At 41.9% G+C, this 18,672-nt stretch overlaps 1 protein-coding gene across 5 annotated transcripts in view; it reads right to left on the reverse strand.

The window, feature by feature from the left end:
* Positions 1 to 18,672, reverse strand: part of enpp2 (ectonucleotide pyrophosphatase/phosphodiesterase 2) — a 49,915-nt gene that overhangs the window by 10,784 nt on the left and 20,459 nt on the right. For 3 of the 5 annotated variants that reach the window (XM_056285822.1, XM_056285820.1, XM_056285818.1), the window contains exons 14-20: positions 16,362 to 16,393; positions 11,964 to 12,091; positions 8,096 to 8,171; positions 7,579 to 7,666; positions 7,103 to 7,272; positions 2,860 to 3,025; positions 1,055 to 1,198 (exon numbers count right to left, since the gene is read on the reverse strand). In XM_056285822.1, the coding sequence (XP_056141797.1) occupies positions 1,055 to 1,198; positions 2,860 to 3,025; positions 7,103 to 7,272; positions 7,579 to 7,666; positions 8,096 to 8,171; positions 11,964 to 12,091; positions 16,362 to 16,393 (804 nt within the window). The remainder of the gene's footprint in view (positions 1 to 1,054; positions 1,199 to 2,859; positions 3,026 to 7,102; positions 7,273 to 7,578; positions 7,667 to 8,095; positions 8,172 to 11,963; positions 12,092 to 16,361; positions 16,394 to 18,672) is intronic. The other 2 variants (XM_056285819.1, XM_056285821.1) reach the window with 2 other exon arrangements.

Consider the following 18,672-nt stretch of genomic DNA (forward strand, 5'->3'; position numbering starts at 1 on the left):
CACACACACACACACAGAATGATAGAGACAAAGAATGAATTAAGTGAAGCGATCTAATCACTGAAAGAGTACTTTTGTTCAACTAATTTTTCAGGAGGATTTTTGAAATTGATTTTACTGGAGCAAAGTTAAGTTAATGCTATAATGCCGACTGAATGGAACAAATTGTAAATCACATTTTTTTTTATTTTGAGATACTTTATTTATCTCCATAGGGAAATTATGCTCTGAATTTAGCCCATCCTAGCTTTGTAGCTAGGATTAGTCGGCTGCAGCACCCGGGGACCAACTCCAGTTCATCTTGCCATGCCTCTGTCAGGGACACAGACAGGAGTATGAACCCTAACACGTATGTCTTTTTTTTAAATTTATTTCAGATTTTTCCCTTTTCCTCCCAATTTAGTGGCCAATCAATCCCTATTTTAGTTCAAACACATACCCTCGTACTGCATGTGTTCGCCAACTGCATCTCTCCGGCTGGCAGTCTCGAAGGAGACGCCTCCCCACTTTCGTGACAAGGCGACTCCAGGCCGAACCACTGCTTTTTCCGACACACACAGAGACGCATTCATGTGACGAACACAAGCCGACTCCGCCCCCCTCCCGAAGACAGCGTTGCCAATTATTGCTGCTTCATCGAGTCTGGCCATAGTCAGATCTGACGAGACCGGGGCGCGAACCCCGGTCCCCAGTGGGCAACTGCATCGACACAAAGCTGATGCTTAGACCGCTACACCACCGCGGACCCCACACGCATGTCTTTTAATGGTGGGGGAAACTGGAGCACCCGGAGAGAACCCACCGCAGACACGGGGAGAACATGCAAACTCCACACAGAGGACAACCTGGGATGACCCCCAAGGTTTGACAACCCCGAGGTTCAAACCCAGGACTTTCTTGCTATGAGGTGACAGCGCTAACCACTGTGCCACCATGCTGTCCAATTTGTTTGGAAATATAACCTTAAGTGTGGTGTACCTAAGTTAAACGGACCACCTCTTTGAACTTTGGACACCGTAGGCCTTAACTTCAATTCTCCAAACAGGGCATGGACCTACCTGCCTGCCAACAGTGTAGGAGGTCCAGAGGGGCATAGAGAGAGCCTCACTGTAACCGCTGATGTAATCACTGTGGTGGAGGATGGAATATTTGGTACGGAACAAAACAGCAGGTCGACCGTATGGCAGGTTCCTACTGTCTGAGTTTGGAGGAGCATGAGGAGAGGAGAGACAATACACATTTCCAAACATTGCTATTTCATAACTCTTGAGTGGAATGAACAGGACTATCTCCAAAACAAAACCCCATTACAATCCCACAGAGTTCTTTTACAAAACATAAAAACTATTAAGAAACAGCTTAACTTTGGCTTCACTTTACAGTAGGCCGTACTGTATGATTAGTCATACATCAAATGTCAGTCGTGATATACTATGAAAGACTAATCTATAATATTAGGGTATAGAGTGACTATAAAAAATAGTGCATTACTGGGAAATTCAGTTGTAGCAATAACAATTTTTTTAACCATAAACTGGCTTACGGGTACATAGTGTAGCCAGGTACTGTTATCATTACTAAGATAATAACTAAGATGCCATCAATATCTTAATAAGAAATGTCTCTTCATGTTTAAAGGCCTTTTTACGATTGTTATCAATGTATTGCACAGTGGAAACTTGCAGTGTTTTTGTTTTAGTTTTTTTTGTAGTTGCTTTTGTCTAGTCAGATGGCCAGCAGGAGCCATCTTTCATTAAAAATGACAATCATAATTTGTCACTTCATAGACAACTAATTTATTAGTATTACCACTCATGAACCTGAAATGTAGAACTAACCTCACATTAAGGACACAGCAACATGCAATAAAGAAAAGTACACAGATATGGTATATTCTGGTATCATCAACCCAAATTATATATTGTTAATCTGCAGTAATTTATGTGGTAATTGCAAATATATTTATAAAAAAAACTTTCTGAAATTAATACTAATAGAATCATCATTTAGTAAATATGATCCTCATTTCTCTATACCAATACTTAACCTCCATATCTGAATAACACCGAATATTATGACTAAGCAATAAATATTTTATGACTGATTTAGACTAACAAGCTATTGAGGATATATGGAAAATATTGTATAATTTTACAAGATTGGTCTCATTTAAGTATTTGTAATGTGAAAATTAGTAATTACTAGTAAACAAAGTTATAAACTGGTATAACTACTTTGGGTTTTTTTTTGTTTTTGTTTTTTTAATTTTTCTTTTTCTCCCCAATTGCACCCGGCCAATTACCCCACTCTTCCAAGCCATCCCGGTCGCTGCTCCACCCCCTCTGCCGATCTGGGGAGGGCTGCAGACTACCACATGCCTCCTCCGATACATGTGGCGTTGCCAGCCGCTTCTTTTCACCTGACAGTAAGAGGTTTCGCCAGGGGTACATAGCGCATGGGAGGATCACGCTATTCCCCCCAGTTCAACCTCCCCCCTGAACATGTGCCCCGACTGACCAGACGACGCGCTAGTGCAGTGACCAGGACACATACCCACATCCAGCTTCCCACCCGCAGACACGGCCAATTGTGTCTGTTGGGACGCCCGACCAAGCTGGAGGTAACACAGGGATTTGAACCGGGATCCCCATGTTGGTAGGCAACAGAAAAGACCGCCACACCACCCGGACGCCCACCTTTACCTTTTTTTAATGCATAATATAGTCTTAAACATGAGATCAGTGATGAGTTTCAGATTAATAAGCTGTAACAACAATCAGTGCCTGTAAACTGACAACTTACTGAAAATCACAGATCATATCTAATACTTTTCAGTATTTCATTATGCCTTTCACTGACCATCAATAGCTTGCCTCAGTCGCTGGTTTAGCTCCTCCACTTTGTTCTGTAAGAGACAGAGCCAGAGTGACTCCAGGTTATAGCCTCGTACAAGGGTCACTTTCAAACCTCTCTGGCCCCTACTTTTTACACGCAACTGCAAAAAGATTGGAGATTGAAACAATCTCTTGGCAGACATGGAAATCACACACACACACACACACACACACACACACACACACACACACACACACACACACACAAACATAGGCAAAAATTAAGACACTGTGGAAAGGGCTGGATTCAATTCACTCTCAGCTTAATCAAATTGGGATATTAATATTCATGAAAATTTAAATAGTAAAAACCTTTGGCATTACAAGATGCACATCTGACCTACCAAGAGGTATTTTAGCATACATTCCCTTTTAGCAAATAAACTACAGTTTCTAGCTCTTTGGGTGTCCTAAGAGTCAGTTTACAGAACTGATTAAACAGGAAGTGAATTGACTGGCTCTGCGACAGAGTGCAGAGGTATGCATCAAGGTTATTTCAGCATCTCAGCAAGACAAATCTATCAAACAATCATAGATAGAGATATGGATTTTTACAGGATAAGCATACACAAGCACATACATAGATGCACGAACATACGTTCATGTTTCACAGGAACACAAATTAATGAAGTAACTTTGATTGGCCCATGCAGGTGATGCTATGTCATTTTTGATCTCTGCTCTTTTAAAGACAACACATTTGATTACACTGTAAAAGCAAAACACAAATCATCGATCAAAGTAGATCAAATTATATTTGAAATCCATTCAATGACTTGTTTTGGCAGGCTTGGAAAGTCAACCAGCCACATTTGTGAATGGACTTCACCCATCTCATAGTGCACATATGTCATTTTGTAATTTCAAAGTGAGCAATTGCGCATGCACTTTTCACTTTGCTTGCCTTTGCCCTGCAGACAGGTATTAACCTGCATCTAGAAGGCTCTTATCATTGTATATCTAATTCCTCAATCCACTGATTCTTAGGAACACCAACCAGACTCTATTATATGTTAAAACGGATTTCAAACATCATTTCGACCCATGAAAGGTTGCTAAATGTTAGCAAATACTGGCATTTATGAGAAGCCTCACACTGATCTGGGATCAGTTTTAAAATTGTTAAAATAAATGTTAACATATTAAAATAAAAATTGAAATAGATAGTAAATTTAGAATTTTATTATGTTATTTTTCTTTACCAGCCAGCTTTCTAGCATTGGTGCTACATAAAGTAAGCCAAGCATGCTATAATATGGTTAGCATTCAGCTGATTTTTTTCTTTTTTTTTAAAGATTCATAAAGAAAAAACTGTCTGGCCAAGAAAAAAAAAAGAATTATTCAAAATGGTATGGTATTCCTTCACAATAAGAATTTAAGGAAAAGCTGATACCAGAGCAGATTTTGCTGTCTCTCCCCAAAGTGCCAGCCTTATCAATGAACAGACGTAAGCAGATATTAACATTGCACTAGTTTCAAATATTTAAACTGCATGAGGGGCATTTGAATTAACTTGCCACTTTGTGCATCCTTTCACTATGTTAGAACATTCTAATTTTTCTACTTCCACTGGCGATAAAGAGCAGTCACTGCTCAACATGAACCCCTCTAGGGAAAATCTACAACCTCTGGCATTCAGTATTAATAACTACAAACAGGTGAACTTGCCTTTTAAATGTACATTGTGAATCGCGGTATCTAAATCTAGCACTATATGTTTGTACATGTTATAAATGTGGTAATATTATTTTTACTAAATTTACGAGAATAAATAGTAGGCAACTAAAGGTGTCCAGATCTGCCAGTCTTCGCCATGAAAAGTTCAAATATTCTACCAGAGTTAAATATCACTTTAAATGGCCAAGAAAAGCCATTACATTGATTGCGAATGAAGTTAAGACAAACAAATATCATGTTTCCTTTGAATATTTGAAACATAATAAACTATGACTGAATTTTTCCCAGTACTAAGATCATCTTATTCCAATCAAAGAAAGGAGAAATGATCTTAGTTTTATGATGGGTGGTCTCTTACAGCCCTGTACTCACACATCCATAATACAATGTCATTATACAGTAGAGACATTATACAATTATATAGATGTTTCTATAATACAACAAGCCGTATCCAACACTCTAAAGAAAATATTGATCAGTGATGGGTAAATGACTTCCCTCTGTGTAGCAAAAGAAGCAGTTGTAATAAACTTTGTTATAGTTTAATTTTACTTTAAATGACAGGACCATGTTTTCATCTTTACATTTCTTCTTTTGTGGGCAAGTAGATATAGACAGTAGACTTCCAGAGTTGGAACAAAGAGAGTGAGAAGGAGTGCATGTGTTCATATGAGTTTTCAAGTGGGCCAGTGTAGTTCCTTGAACTGCCCAGAAAGCCAGCAATAAGGTTATGAGCTTTATTTGGGCAGCAACAAGGAGCTAGTTATATGGACATAAAGAGAGGCAAGACATGTCTGTATCTTGGCCAGTTGACAATTAAATATGTCGTATCGATCTGGATTCTTTGCAATGGTTGGATTGCACAAGCTGAGAAACCAGCTAGAAGTGTATTGTAATAGTCTGAGAAGATAACCAGAGCACCAGACCCTAGACCAGGAACTGTGCATTATGCTCTGATAGGTATGCTCAAACCTTTCATATGACGTACAGAGCAAAGCAGCAGGAACAGGAAAAAGCTGCAACGTGGTCAGAAATGAGAGCCGATTGTTGATCTTCACTCTGAGGGTTCCTGCGTATCCGGAGGGCATAACAGTCGATGTGCCTGATCAATGTATCTCAGGGAATGGAGTTGTAGAAGGTATGACCAGAAGCTGTTTTGGACAGGATGAACTGGATGTGCTACTCCTTAATCAAAGCAGATATGTCAATGAAGCAAGCACCAACCCATGCAGACACCTCAATGTCAACTGATCGAAAAGAACTGTAGAGTTGGGTGTCCTCTGCATAACAATGGTAGAAGAACCCTTATGCCGAGTAGTTTCGCAAGGCCAGACCCCAAGAAAATAAGACGACTTTGAGGTCTGGGAAAAATTCATCTCCATCTTTTGTAATTTCCTCTCTGCAAATTTCAGCGGCAACATTTTGATTGGCCTTGCTGACTAATCTTAATAGTATGTATGTGTGATTGGCCTGGCTGTCAATCACTAGCGCTTTGAAATCCTGTCACAGGATTTCAAACCGTGAGACTACTTACAGCCCGCCTTGTGCCCAATTTTGACTTGTCAACCTTTTTTGTTTTCTTCACCTCCTTTTTCTGAAACGAGTAGAGAAGTTCAACAGGGTTAACATCTGCGTTACAGACCTGGGTAAAGGGTTGTATGCCAAATAGATAGCAAAAAGCGAGACGGCAATAAGTATGAAAGTAGTGGACATTAAGCCTTGAGGCACACCAGCCGTGGCCTGTTTGAGGACGGTCACCTGACTCTCCATATTACTTGGTATGACCTCCCTGTCAGGTGTGACTTGATCCACTTTAGTGCCATGCTGATGATGCAAGGGTCCATCAGTGTCGACAGCAGAATCAAACACGGCAGATAGGTCTAGGACAGTGATGTCCAATCATGTGCCATGGAGGGTCGTGTGTAGACAGATTTTCTTTCCAACCCAATACTACACCGGCTGATTTCACTGATTATTACCCCTCCTCAGGCAGGGGAGGACTAATCAGTGTAATCAGCTGCTGTGCTCATACAAGAGTTTTGGCAAGGAGTGGGAAAAGCCAATTGTTTTGGACCACAGTAGATCAAGTGATGCTTTTTTTAAAAGTGGGGCAACCCACAGTGCATAGAATTGACCAGGAAGCCACCAGACTGGAGGGGAGTTGAAAATGTGGGTTAGATAGAAGGTGATGGTGGAGGAGATGGGCTAAAGGTGCATTGAGGGAATGGAATCAAGAGAACAGGCTGAGGGACAATCACTTTGGTTTGAGAGATGGGAGAAGACAATGTAAACATTATCTTACAAATTATGATACATTGTAACAGTTGGAGGACAAGCTGGCAATTTTATTTACAGTTATGATCAAATCTTTTTTCTAAACAATGACCACCTGATTTTGTGCTAATCAATCCCCATAGCAGCAATGTAGCCCGCCCAACAATGGCCTCAAAATGTTGCCCATGTATCATTATCATTTTAAGGTCCCTATGAGTAACGGTGTCCAGATCTGCCGCTGTCTCATCTTGGCTGACCTTGTCATCACATGTGCAGCCCAAATCATCTGTTCCTGTGAGAATACCGCTAGGAGGTGCTGGCCTGGACACTTCCTCTGGCATGGTGGGTCTGTGGGGGGGCCCTCTCAGCAGGTGGTTTAGACTGCCATGGGTTCCATTGTTGGGAACTGGTTTTAGACCCAGTAGATCTGAGATTGAGCAAAAATATTTTCATTTTAGCAAAACAAATCACTCAAAAAAATAAGACATACTTTTTTTTAGCAAAACAAATCACTCAAAAAAGAAGAAGACATACTTACACATAGTCTTTAAAAAGGCAAAAAGTTCAAATGTTATACTGCTACCCTATACTTAATCTGCACAAATGCAAAAACACATTTTGGCCCCTAAGCCTTCATATTTCCTTTAACCTCCCTGGTTTATTAGACTCAGACACTTTATTAGACATGTATGTGCAATGGAAGTAATGCCAAAAAATTAAATTGATAGCTTACCACACATCACATTATAAAGCTCAATGTTTTCAAAGGCTGGAACTTTAGTCTTGAACTTAAATGTTGGTCCATATCCCAAGAAAATTGTCTGAAAATTAATCATTTAGAATACATGTATTAATTTGTAATAATTTATGCTACGGTACATCAAGGCAGTAGTTTAAAATCTATAAAACCATTATACCAGTGTCTTAGCAAAATGTAATAGTTGTATTCTCCCACAATAATGATTTGAAATGGTGAAAGGAGGACTTCCTTCATTTCCTACTCAGTGCATTCATGAAACTATAATGTACAGTCCCTAGTCAAATAAAAAGTTGCATTTAACTGAACTGGTGAAGAGTATTGAGATATTTTGGTCTTTCAGTTGAATATGTCAGCTCTACATGGGATTCACCGATGATGTTCAGTCATGAAATCTGTATGCTATAAATAAAGCTACTTGGAGATAATGAACATTTCTGGCAATTTTTCAGCCATGTCACCTGTTTGGTCTTTTAAGAAATATAGAGAGTACCTGCATGCTGTTGATCTTATTGTCATATCCATGGTCGCCGTAGAAGCCACAGTTCCTTCTACTTTCAGGGACTTTTCTGCAACAGACGGCATTAAACACAAGTGGATTCCTAGAACATGAATACAGATCTACTTCTACTACTACTACCTTTGGCTCATCCCATTAGGGGTTGCCACAGCGGATCATCCATTTCCATCTCTTCCTGTCCTCTGCATCTTCCATGCCAGCCACCCGCATGTCCTCTCTCATCACATCCATAAACCTTCTCTTTGGCCTTCCTCTTTTCCTCTTGCCTGGCAGCTCCATCTTTGGCATCCTTCTCCCAATATACCTAGCAATTCTCCTCTGCACATGTCCAAACCACCTCAATCTTGTTTCTCTTGCTTTGTCTCCAAACCATCCAACCTGAGCTGTCCCTCTGAAATGCTCATTCCTAATCCTGTCCTAATCCTGTCCTTCTTCATCACTCCCAAAGAAAATCTTAGCATTTTCAACTCTGCCACCTCCAGCTCCGCCTCCTGTCTTTTCGTCAGTGCCACTGTCTCCAAACCATACAACGTAGCTGGTCTAAATACCATCTTGTGAACCTTCCCTTTAACTCTTGCTGGTACCCTTCTGTCACACATCACTCCTGACACTCTTCTCCACCAACTCCACCCTGCCTGCAGTCTCTTCTTCACCTCTCTTCTACACTCCCCGTTACTTTGAACAGTTGACCTCAAGTATTTAAACTCATCCACCTTTGTCACCTCTTCTCCTTGCATCCTCACCATTCCACTGTCCTCCCTCTTGTTTACACATAGGTATTCCGTCTTGCTCCAACTGACCTTCATTCCTCTTCTCTCCAGTGCATACCTCCACCTCTCCAGGCTCTCCTCAACCTGCTCCCTACTCTCACTACAGAGCACAATGACATCCATGAACATCATAGTCCACAAAGACTCCTGCCTGATCTCGTCTGTCAACTTGTCTATCACCATTGCAAACAAGAAAGGGCTCAGAGCCAATTCTTGATATAATTCCACCTCCACCTTGAACCCATCCGTCATTCCTGTCACACACCTCACCACTGTCACACTGCCTTCATACATATCCTGCACCACTCTTACATATTTCTCTGCCATTCCCGACTTCCTCATAGAATACCACACCTCCTCTCTCGGCACCCTGTAATATGCTTTCTCTAAATCCACGAAGACAAAATGTAACTTCTTCTGACTGTCTCTATACTTCTCCATCAACATTCTCAAAGCAAATATCACATCTGTAGTGCTCTTTCATGCTTTTAAACCATACTGCTGCTTATTAATCATCACCTCTCCTCTTAACCTAGCTTCCACTATTCTTTCTCATACCTTCATGCTGTGGCTGATCAACTTTATACCTCTGTAGTTACTACAGCTCTGCACATCACCCTTATTCCTTATTCTTGAAAATCGGTAACAGTATACTTCTCCACTCCTCAGGCATCCACGTGAATAGATATAACCCTATAACCCCGAAGATTTCAATTTTAACAAATTTCTTCTTTTTTATTTTCTATCACTGGGGTTGTTAAGGCAATAACTGTGCTATGAATATCGCAGCAATTTTGTATTTGCCTACTTTGATTGTTACTGTCAGGTAGGGCTTTTCCAGGAAAAATGACAATAATGCATAGGTAGCAGCCAGTTTGGAGAAAAAGTGAAGTTGCTGTGGCTAACAAACCACTACAGCAGAGCAAGCTCGTAGAAGAACCTTCCCAACAGATTATCATTAGTTAAAACTCAGATTCAACCACGTTTTTCTATTCGGTAGGAAAGGTGCTACTATAACAGCATGGATGACTCAATTGGACCTCTAGGATTTAGAGTGGTCAAACAACAATGCTCTAACCAGTATCACCTTAAGTGTCAAGGATTGTCGCTTTAACTCATTTTGCATGATTTGCTGATACAATGAAAGATCTGATCTCATTTCAGCTAACCAAATTGCCCTCTAAGTTGGAGCAGTTTGATAAACAAGCTTGTGAAGGATTCAAATCTAATTAGTGACCAAGTCTTCAGTCCAATCAATTATAAAATCATTCCCTCATGTAACTTTGACCAGTTGGCTACATTACAAGAAAAAAGGACTAAACTTTTAATCTCAAAGAAGCAAGAGAAGCAAAAGTCCAGTGAAACTCAAACTATTGAATACTTTGTTATATATATAAGATCCAGTTAGTCAAGTAAATTCTCTATGAGACAGTACAAGCCTGTTTCATGCTATACGCAATCATCAGCTGTCAAATATACAATGCTGTGTGTGTGTGTGTGTGTGTGTGTGTGTGTGTGTGTGTGTATATACGTACACACACACACACACACACACAAACACAATTTAAATTTATAAAAACATATTTGCAACCTCTAACTAAACTGAAAAAAACTAAAATAACACTCAAGTAAAACTTAATCAATCATGATAAAACGAAGTGATGGGGGGACAAATAATATCTCTTAAACTAAACTTAACCTCTAAAAGGTTAACTGTCACATTCAATAGAGCTAACTTTTGGTATTTAGTAGGAATTCACCTCCTTCAGCCCTCAGCCCAGAACAACCACTCCTTCACACAACCCAAGCCACAGCTCTCTAATTGAAAAACACACTTTTTATTAAGTATCCATTAAAACACTACCTCCAGTGATGCACATTAGTGTGTGTATGTGTGTGTGTGTGTGCGTGTGTGTGTACATGCGAGTGTATATGTGTGTATGTGTGTGTACATGTGAGTGTGTATGTGTGTGCCCAGGGGGTGAAGCCACAAATACGTATACTATGTAAATCACTAGCTGATGGGTTAAACAGGACAAACTTGGTGTTTCATTTGGTGTGAATAGATAGTTGGTTTGGGATTTAAGTAGACATTTACAAATGTATGTTTCAGTGTGTAAGTGTGTAAATGCTCTAGCACTCAGTTCACAGTTTCAGTGCCAAACGATTAACCTGTCTAAATGTCAGCTGCAGCAAAACCTAAAAGATCTCTTTCATTTAAAAAAAACCCTGCAAGTATGTGTATTTATGTGGATGTTTGTGTGTGAGTCCAAAGATATGTATATGTATGCATGGCTGTATCGCGGTTCATCAACTGAATGGAATGAGCCCGTTCTTGACACGTCAGACACTAATGCCCCCCACACATGAATACAAGTACAAACCTGCCGCCACTAGGGACAGTTTCAACTTAAACAACATAAATATTCTAAATGGACTAAAATTTATTTCCTGTTGAAGTGTTTGCTAATACAATAGCTAACAGGAAATATAAACTTCGGTCCAGCATCAGAATTCCAGTCAAACCATCTATCATTGGTTTTCCGTCTCAGTCCTGGCTACTTCGTGGCATACTCTGTGATGGAACCACTACAGGACTTTCTACCTGCCTTACACAAACAAGTTTTACCAGTCGACACTTTTTAAAAGTGTCAACTGGAATTACAGGACTTGGAATTCACAGCATATCCCTGAGTATAGTTTTGTACAACACGTCTTTCTACTTCTCACGCTATATGTTTAAGATGCGTTAGCAGCAATGATGTACTGCTACTGTGTTATACAGCAAAACAAATGTGCACAATTATACATGGGTTGTCTGCCATATTTCAGAAGTACATTGGTGAGAACTACAACTTATATTAAAGAAGTTAGAAACAATTTGACTAAAACAAACAAAAACAAAACCTTTTTCTCAGTGCAGCCCTGTGAAAGTTAGCTTCACACCACTTAATGCAAAACACATTATGTTTTGAGTCAGACAAATTAAGTACTATTGTACCATGTAGGTGCAATGTCATAATTTATACTATAAGTATTAACACACTCTTATTTGGGTGATATTACAGTACCTCGCAACGTGCCACTTCCTCTGAACAAGTAGATGAATGTCTTCAATACGTCGATTATTGGCATAATGCAGTCTCTTTGGCAGGTGCTGCTTCAAGTATGGCTTAAAGTGCTGGTCTGCTTTCTTACACTGAAAAACAGGGAAAAAAATCAATAGTATTGCTAGCTTAAAAGATCCATTTGAATGGTAATAAAGGGAAGTATGCGAGAGAAAATGACCAAGAGACGTGTTTATACTATACTTTATCTCTGTTGAACAAGTATGCTTCTTGTATGTACACATACAAGGCCACACAACCAATCATGACCAGCTGGCCCCACAAGATAACAAACCTTGTCCCTCTCAGTACTTTTCATTTTCACCCTCATATCATAGAATTATCTATGCAACCATTTTACTCTATAAATAATGTAACTCCTGTAGTGAACTTATGGACATAATTCACCATAGCTTGTTGTTTGTATGTAGTTGACATGCTTACTTTAAGAGCTCAGGGTGTGGCCATAGTGACTCAGCGCCATGTGGTTGGGCGGGGTAGTGTATATAAGGGAATAAATGACACAGGCAAGGTGGTGGTCAGAGAGAAGTTGTTCGTCTCTGTTTTCTCCCAACTTTCCACACTGGTGGAAGGCCCCTGCTATGGCTCGGGAGAGGCAGTCGGCGACGAGGTTGGCTTTGCAATAAACATACTGTATGTCCGTGGTGAACTCTGAGATGTAGGAGACCTGCTGATGGGCGGACCATGGCTCAGCCACCTTGGCCATGGCGAACGTCAGTGGTTTGTGGTTCACAAACGCCATGAACTGGCAGGCCTCCAGCAGGGAACGGAATTGTCGAATGGCGAGGTAGAGGGCGAGAAGCTCCCGATCGAAGGTGCTGTACTTCCATTCGCTGGGGTGTAACTGTTGACTGAAGAGTGCGAGCAGCTGCCAAGCACTGTTCATCCACTGCTCATGTACCGCACTGAATGCAAAATTTGAAGTGTCTGTGGTAACGGTGATCGGAGCCTTGGGTGGCGGGCGTGCCAGCATTGTTGCATCAGCCAGAGCAGTCTTAGCATCCATAAATGCCTTGTCCCTCTCTGCAGACCTGTCCACAGTGTGTTTGCTGGCCTTGCCTTTCAGGGCCTCATACAGGGGTCGCATGAGCTGGGCAGCTCAGAGGATAAAGCGGTGGTAAAAGTTCACCATGCCGAAGAACTCCTGCATGGACTTTACTTTGGTCAGTCATGGGAAGTTCACAACAGTGTCCACCTTTGATGGGAGAGGTACCACCCCGTCTTTGGTGATTCGGTGTCCGAGGAACTTGATGGTGGTCAGCCCGAACTGGCACTTGGCTGGATTTACGATCAGCCCGTGCTGGCTGAGCTGCTCAAAAAGCATCCTAATGTGAGACAGGTGTTCTGCTTTGGAGGTGCTTGCGATGAGGATGTCGTCTAGCTATACAAAGATGAAAGGCAGGTCCCATAGCACTGAGTCCTTTAGGGACTGGAATGTCTGTGCAGCGTTCTTGAAGCCGAACGGCATGTGCAGGAACTCAAACAGTTCAAATGGGGCGATCACCACTGTTTTGGTAACATCCAGCGGGTGGACAGGCACCTGATGGTATCCTCGGATGAGGTCCACTTTGAAAAAGATGACTTTCCCAGCCAGGTGGGCAGAAAAGTCCTGGAAGTGTGGGACTGGGTAGTGGTCCGCATCATTGAGCCGGCGGTAATTGCTGCATGGGTGCCACCCGCCGCCAGGCTTCGGGATGATGTAGAGGGGTGAAGCCAATGGGCTGTTGATGCGACGAATGATGCCAAGGCACCCCATATTCTCAAACTCCTCCATAGCGGCAGTGAGCTTGGCCGGGTCAAGATGCTGAGCCCGAGCATAGACTGGCGGGCCAGTAGTGGCGATGAGGTGCTCCACTCCGTGATTGGCGGTGGATGACGAGAAGGTGGGCTGTGTGAGGACTGGGAACTCAGCGAAAAGCTGGAGAAACTCGTCTGGGTCGGAGAGCATGCCAGACAGTTTGATGGAGTCCACTCCAATGAGAGTGCACGCATACGAACAGAATGGGACAGCATCGATCAAGTGGCAGTTTTTCACATTTACCAAAAGTCCATAGGCGCATAGGAAAGCTGTGTCGAGGAGGGGGACGCCCACGTTAGCCGTGACAAAGTCCCAACCGAATCGATGTCCACCGAAACACAGTTCCATGTACCGAGTGCCATAAGTGCAGATGGGGCTGCCGTTAGTGGCTTCCATGGGGGGGGGGGGGGCATATCTGCAGGAATCAGGAACACTTTATTTGTCATTTCACATCATGCAACTGCATACATGAAATGAAATGAAATGCCATTTCTCCCAGCTCACAGCAGTACAGCACAAAGACCAAAACACATCCAAAAACAACAAGAACACACATACCCAAACTAACATACAAAAAAATCCCTGCCCAAGGGACCAAACGCCAGCCAGGATAACTGTCGGAACTGCTGGTCTGCATGGGTTAGCAGTTAGCTTAGCCTGCCCCATTTTCGCATCCTGTCAGACCACCCTCAGCGTCTCCCCCTTGGGTGCAGCTCCAGGCAGGGGCCATGGTCCCCGGGCCCACCGGACAAAGCAGACCAAGCTCTCCCAGCCAATTCAGTGCCATCTCCCCCAGCCAGACACCCTTGACACACCTCCCCCCATTCCTTACGACGACATCAAAACACCAGTCAATGCCAGGTGAGGCTGCCGCCAGACCACCCTCAGTGTTATTGGAACTGCTGGTCTGCATGGGCTAGCAGTTAGCTTAGCCTGCCCCATTCTCTCAGCCGATCCAGTGCCAGCTCTCTCAGCCATCAAACGAAGACAAAACTTAGACGCAGACATGGACAAAGACACTGCATGGACAGTACTGGATGAGGCTGCCGCCAATGTGAATTTGTGCCACCATCTTCCGACACCGGCACTGGGATAGGCCGCTGCAAACATGAATTCCTGCAGCCATCTTCCCACACCGGAAGTAGAAAGCAGGACAGGATGTCTAGTCTTGATGCAGGCAGGACGCTCCTCTGTGTGCCCGTGTCGCATAGGAACCATTGTCTGGAGATGGTGTCTTGGATGAACAACAACCTGCAAGTTCGGCCAATGTCCATGGACACTACTGAGTGCTGGCCCTGGCAAAAACACAGGCTGGGGTCCCAGCACCGTTGAGGAGCTGCTGCTGCGACGGTGACTGTTGTGTCTCCAGCCAGTGGTGAAAATATCTAGGCAGGAAAAAGCGTGGCCACACAGTGCTGTTGACCAGCCAGGAAAACCTTATCAGCCTCCTCAGCCAGAGCACAGCAGTCAGCGATGGCGGTGTTGTCCAAAGCAGCCCGTATCTGAGAAGGCAGCTGTTGCAGAAACAGCTGGACAAAGAGGAAATCAGGCTTGTGTTCTCCCAGGAGATCCAGCATCCTGTCCATGAGTTCAGACGGCTTACTGTCACCAAGGCCTTGTAGAGAGAAGCGCTGGATGGCCTGCTCAGCGTCAGAAAGTTCAAAGGTTTTCAACAAGTGAGCCTGAGTGTCTCGTATTTATCCTGCTGCGGAGTATTTTTGAGGAGGCTCACCACTCTGGTTGCTGTTGAACTCCTGAGGGCCGACACCACAAGGCATCAGCAGTGATTTCCCGCAACACAAACTGCACTTCTGTCTGCGCGAACCAAGCCGAGGCTGACAACTCCCAAAATTCTGGCAGCTTGAGAGAAACTGCATTAGCCACCATGTTCATAAAGAGCTGTCTCTGGAAACATCCAGCAGACAAACATCAGGGTCACCAGTGTGGAAGTTGGGAGAAAACAGAGACGAACAACTTCTCTCTTTGACCACCACCTCGTGTGTGTAGTTTATTCCCTTATATACACTACCCCGTCCAACCACATTGCGCTGTGTCACCATGGCCACACCCTGAGCCCTTAAAGTAAGCACGTCAACTACATACAAACAACAAACTATGGTGAATTATGTCCCTAAGTCCACTACACTCTCTTGATCCACTCAGAGAACTGGTGTGTGCCTTTGCAGCAACAGCCTTCTCTCCCCAGGACAGTGAACTTCTTATTTCTCACCTGCAACTGGTCTGTCTGTTGCTGAACAGAAAACAGTTTTCTCCTTTAATATGGAATACACCATCTTGGCAGTTTTGATAGAACTGATTAAATGTGCCCCTTCCCTTATACAGAAGATGGGTGGTTAAATAACAAAAAGTGTAGTTTCCCTCATGGTATATTTCAGTAGCAGTTATTTCAGATCACCACTTGATAATTTCAAAGTGCACAAAATCTAATAAATAAATGTTCTTTTTAGGTAGGTCAGTGTGTCTCGTTACTGAGCTATTATGTCAAAACAACAAAATGCAGCATAATGTAGATAAATAGTTACCGTTAGATTTGCAACCACAGCCTTTGGGTCATCTGTGGAAAAAACAAAACAAAACAAAACAAAACAACAAAAAATAAGACAATGTCAAAAGCTAGGAAAATGATTCAAAGTTTGGGCCACCTCTTGCCGCATGTCAATAAGTGGCATAGTCACACATTTATTGCAGCTCATATCTGTAAAGAAAGATTTCGACAGTTCAATGCCAGCTACCTATAAAGTGTAATGTTTTTGACTTAAACAGAAACTTTTTTTTTACAAATGACGAGAAGTAGTCTAGAAGTAGGCAAGATGTTACAAGTTAAAAGAAATGACAGTGGACTGAAGTTTCAGTGATAGCCTGAAATATGTCACCATAATTATGCTGACGACATGCAGATTTACATAACCATATTACCAAGGGGCTGTAATCAAGCACTGAGTAAGTGCATTGAACAAATCAATGATTGGATGTCTCAGAATTTTCTTCAATTAAACTAAGATAAATCTGATGTAATTATTTGGAGCCAAGGAAGAACGATTAAAAAGTCAGCACTCAGCTACAATTGGTAATGTTAAAAACCATGAACCAAGCCAGAAATCTTGGAGTAGTCATAGACTCAGACCTGAATTTAGATAGCCACATTAAGACAATTACAAAATCCGCCTACTATCACCTGAATATATCAAGAATTAAAGGATTTATGTCTCAGCAGGATTTGGAAAAACTTGTCCATGCATGTATCTTCAGCCGACTCGACTATTGTAATGGTGTCTTTGCAGGTCTTTCTAAAAAAACAAAAACAAAAAAAAACCAATCAAAGAGCTGCAGCTGATTCAGAATGCTGCTGCTCGAGTCCTCAACTAAGACCAAATGAGTGAATCACATCACTCCAGTCTTGAGGTTGCTACATTGGATTCCTGTCCGTCAAAGAATTGATTTTAAAACTCTGCTCTTGTTTTATAAAGCACTGAATGGTTTAGGCCCAAAATACATTTCTGATCTTCTGCTACACTATGAACCATCCGGACTGCTCAGATCGTCTGGGACAGGTAGCTTTCTGTCCCCAGAGTCAAAACTAAACATGGAGAGGCAGCTTTCAGTTTTTATGGACCACATATCTGGAACAAACTTCCAGAAATCTGCAGGTCTGCTGCAACTGTCAGTTCTTTTAAATCTAGACTTAAGACTTTTCTCTTTGCCGCTGCCTTTTATTAAGTAGAACTTGGAAGCTTTTGATTTTCATCTTACACTGCACTGTAACTTTTATTCTTTTTGTTTTTAAAGGTGTTTTTATTGCCTTATGTTGCTTTGCTTCTCAATGCATTTTATATTTTATGTAAAGCACTTTGAATTGCCTTGATGCTGAAATCCATCCATCCATTATCCAAGCCACTTATCCCAATCGGGGTCACGGGGATGCTGGAGCCTATCCCAGCAGTCATTGGGCGGCAGGCAGGGAGACACTCTGGACAGACTGCCAGTCCATCACAGGGCCCTAATAAATTTGCCTTGCCTTGCCTGTCTGGATGTTCACCATCATCCATCTATCCTTTCTTGCAGCTTACTTCTCCCTAATAATGCAAGGTGTAACTAAAATGACATATTATGATTGTTACACAATTTCCTGCAACGCGAACTGCGCTTCTGTCGGGGCGAATTATTGGTGTGGTCTGAAGGCTGAAAAGAGAAAAAAAAACATGTGTTTTCAAACATTTCCTCATAGAGAATTTGCAATAAACTATGCAACAGACTGCTTTGGTTACAGTACAAAGGAAGCCATCCACGGAAGCTCTACTTTGATTCTAATTGTGACCACACCTAGATTAAATAGTAATTTCAAATTATTCTTCAGATCGGTTACACCAAAAAGTCTTAAATCTAAGCAGAGTTTAAGAATCACCTGAGAGTTGTTTATTCAAGTGGAATTAATTGTTTAACAATTTGAATGAACTTGGACCAAAAAATTCCTATTAACTTTAAAAGTAAAATGTGGAATATTTAACGAATTAAATTTTGATTAACACATCTAAATAGAAGCCTGTCATCTTTGTTAATTGTTAATATGATAACCATTTTGAATTTTGTTGTGCACCTACATTTTAAGCTGAACAATGTGATTAATCTGAAGCTAGTCTCCAGCACTGTGTACAAGCCAAACCAAAATGGATCAAAATTTGCTTAGGCTTTGGCAAATTAGCTGCTATGGTTTAAATGCACAGAGTTGAATAATAAACGTTAAATGTTTCCTTAATGCAGTAAGACAGTTTCACAGTAATAATGAAACATCAGTTTCTTGAATTATTGCCGCAATGCAAAACATAGCGTGAGATT

Source organism: Lampris incognitus, chromosome 9, assembly GCF_029633865.1.
Source record: "Lampris incognitus isolate fLamInc1 chromosome 9, fLamInc1.hap2, whole genome shotgun sequence".
NCBI classification, from domain to species: Eukaryota; Metazoa; Chordata; class Actinopteri; order Lampriformes; family Lampridae; genus Lampris; species Lampris incognitus.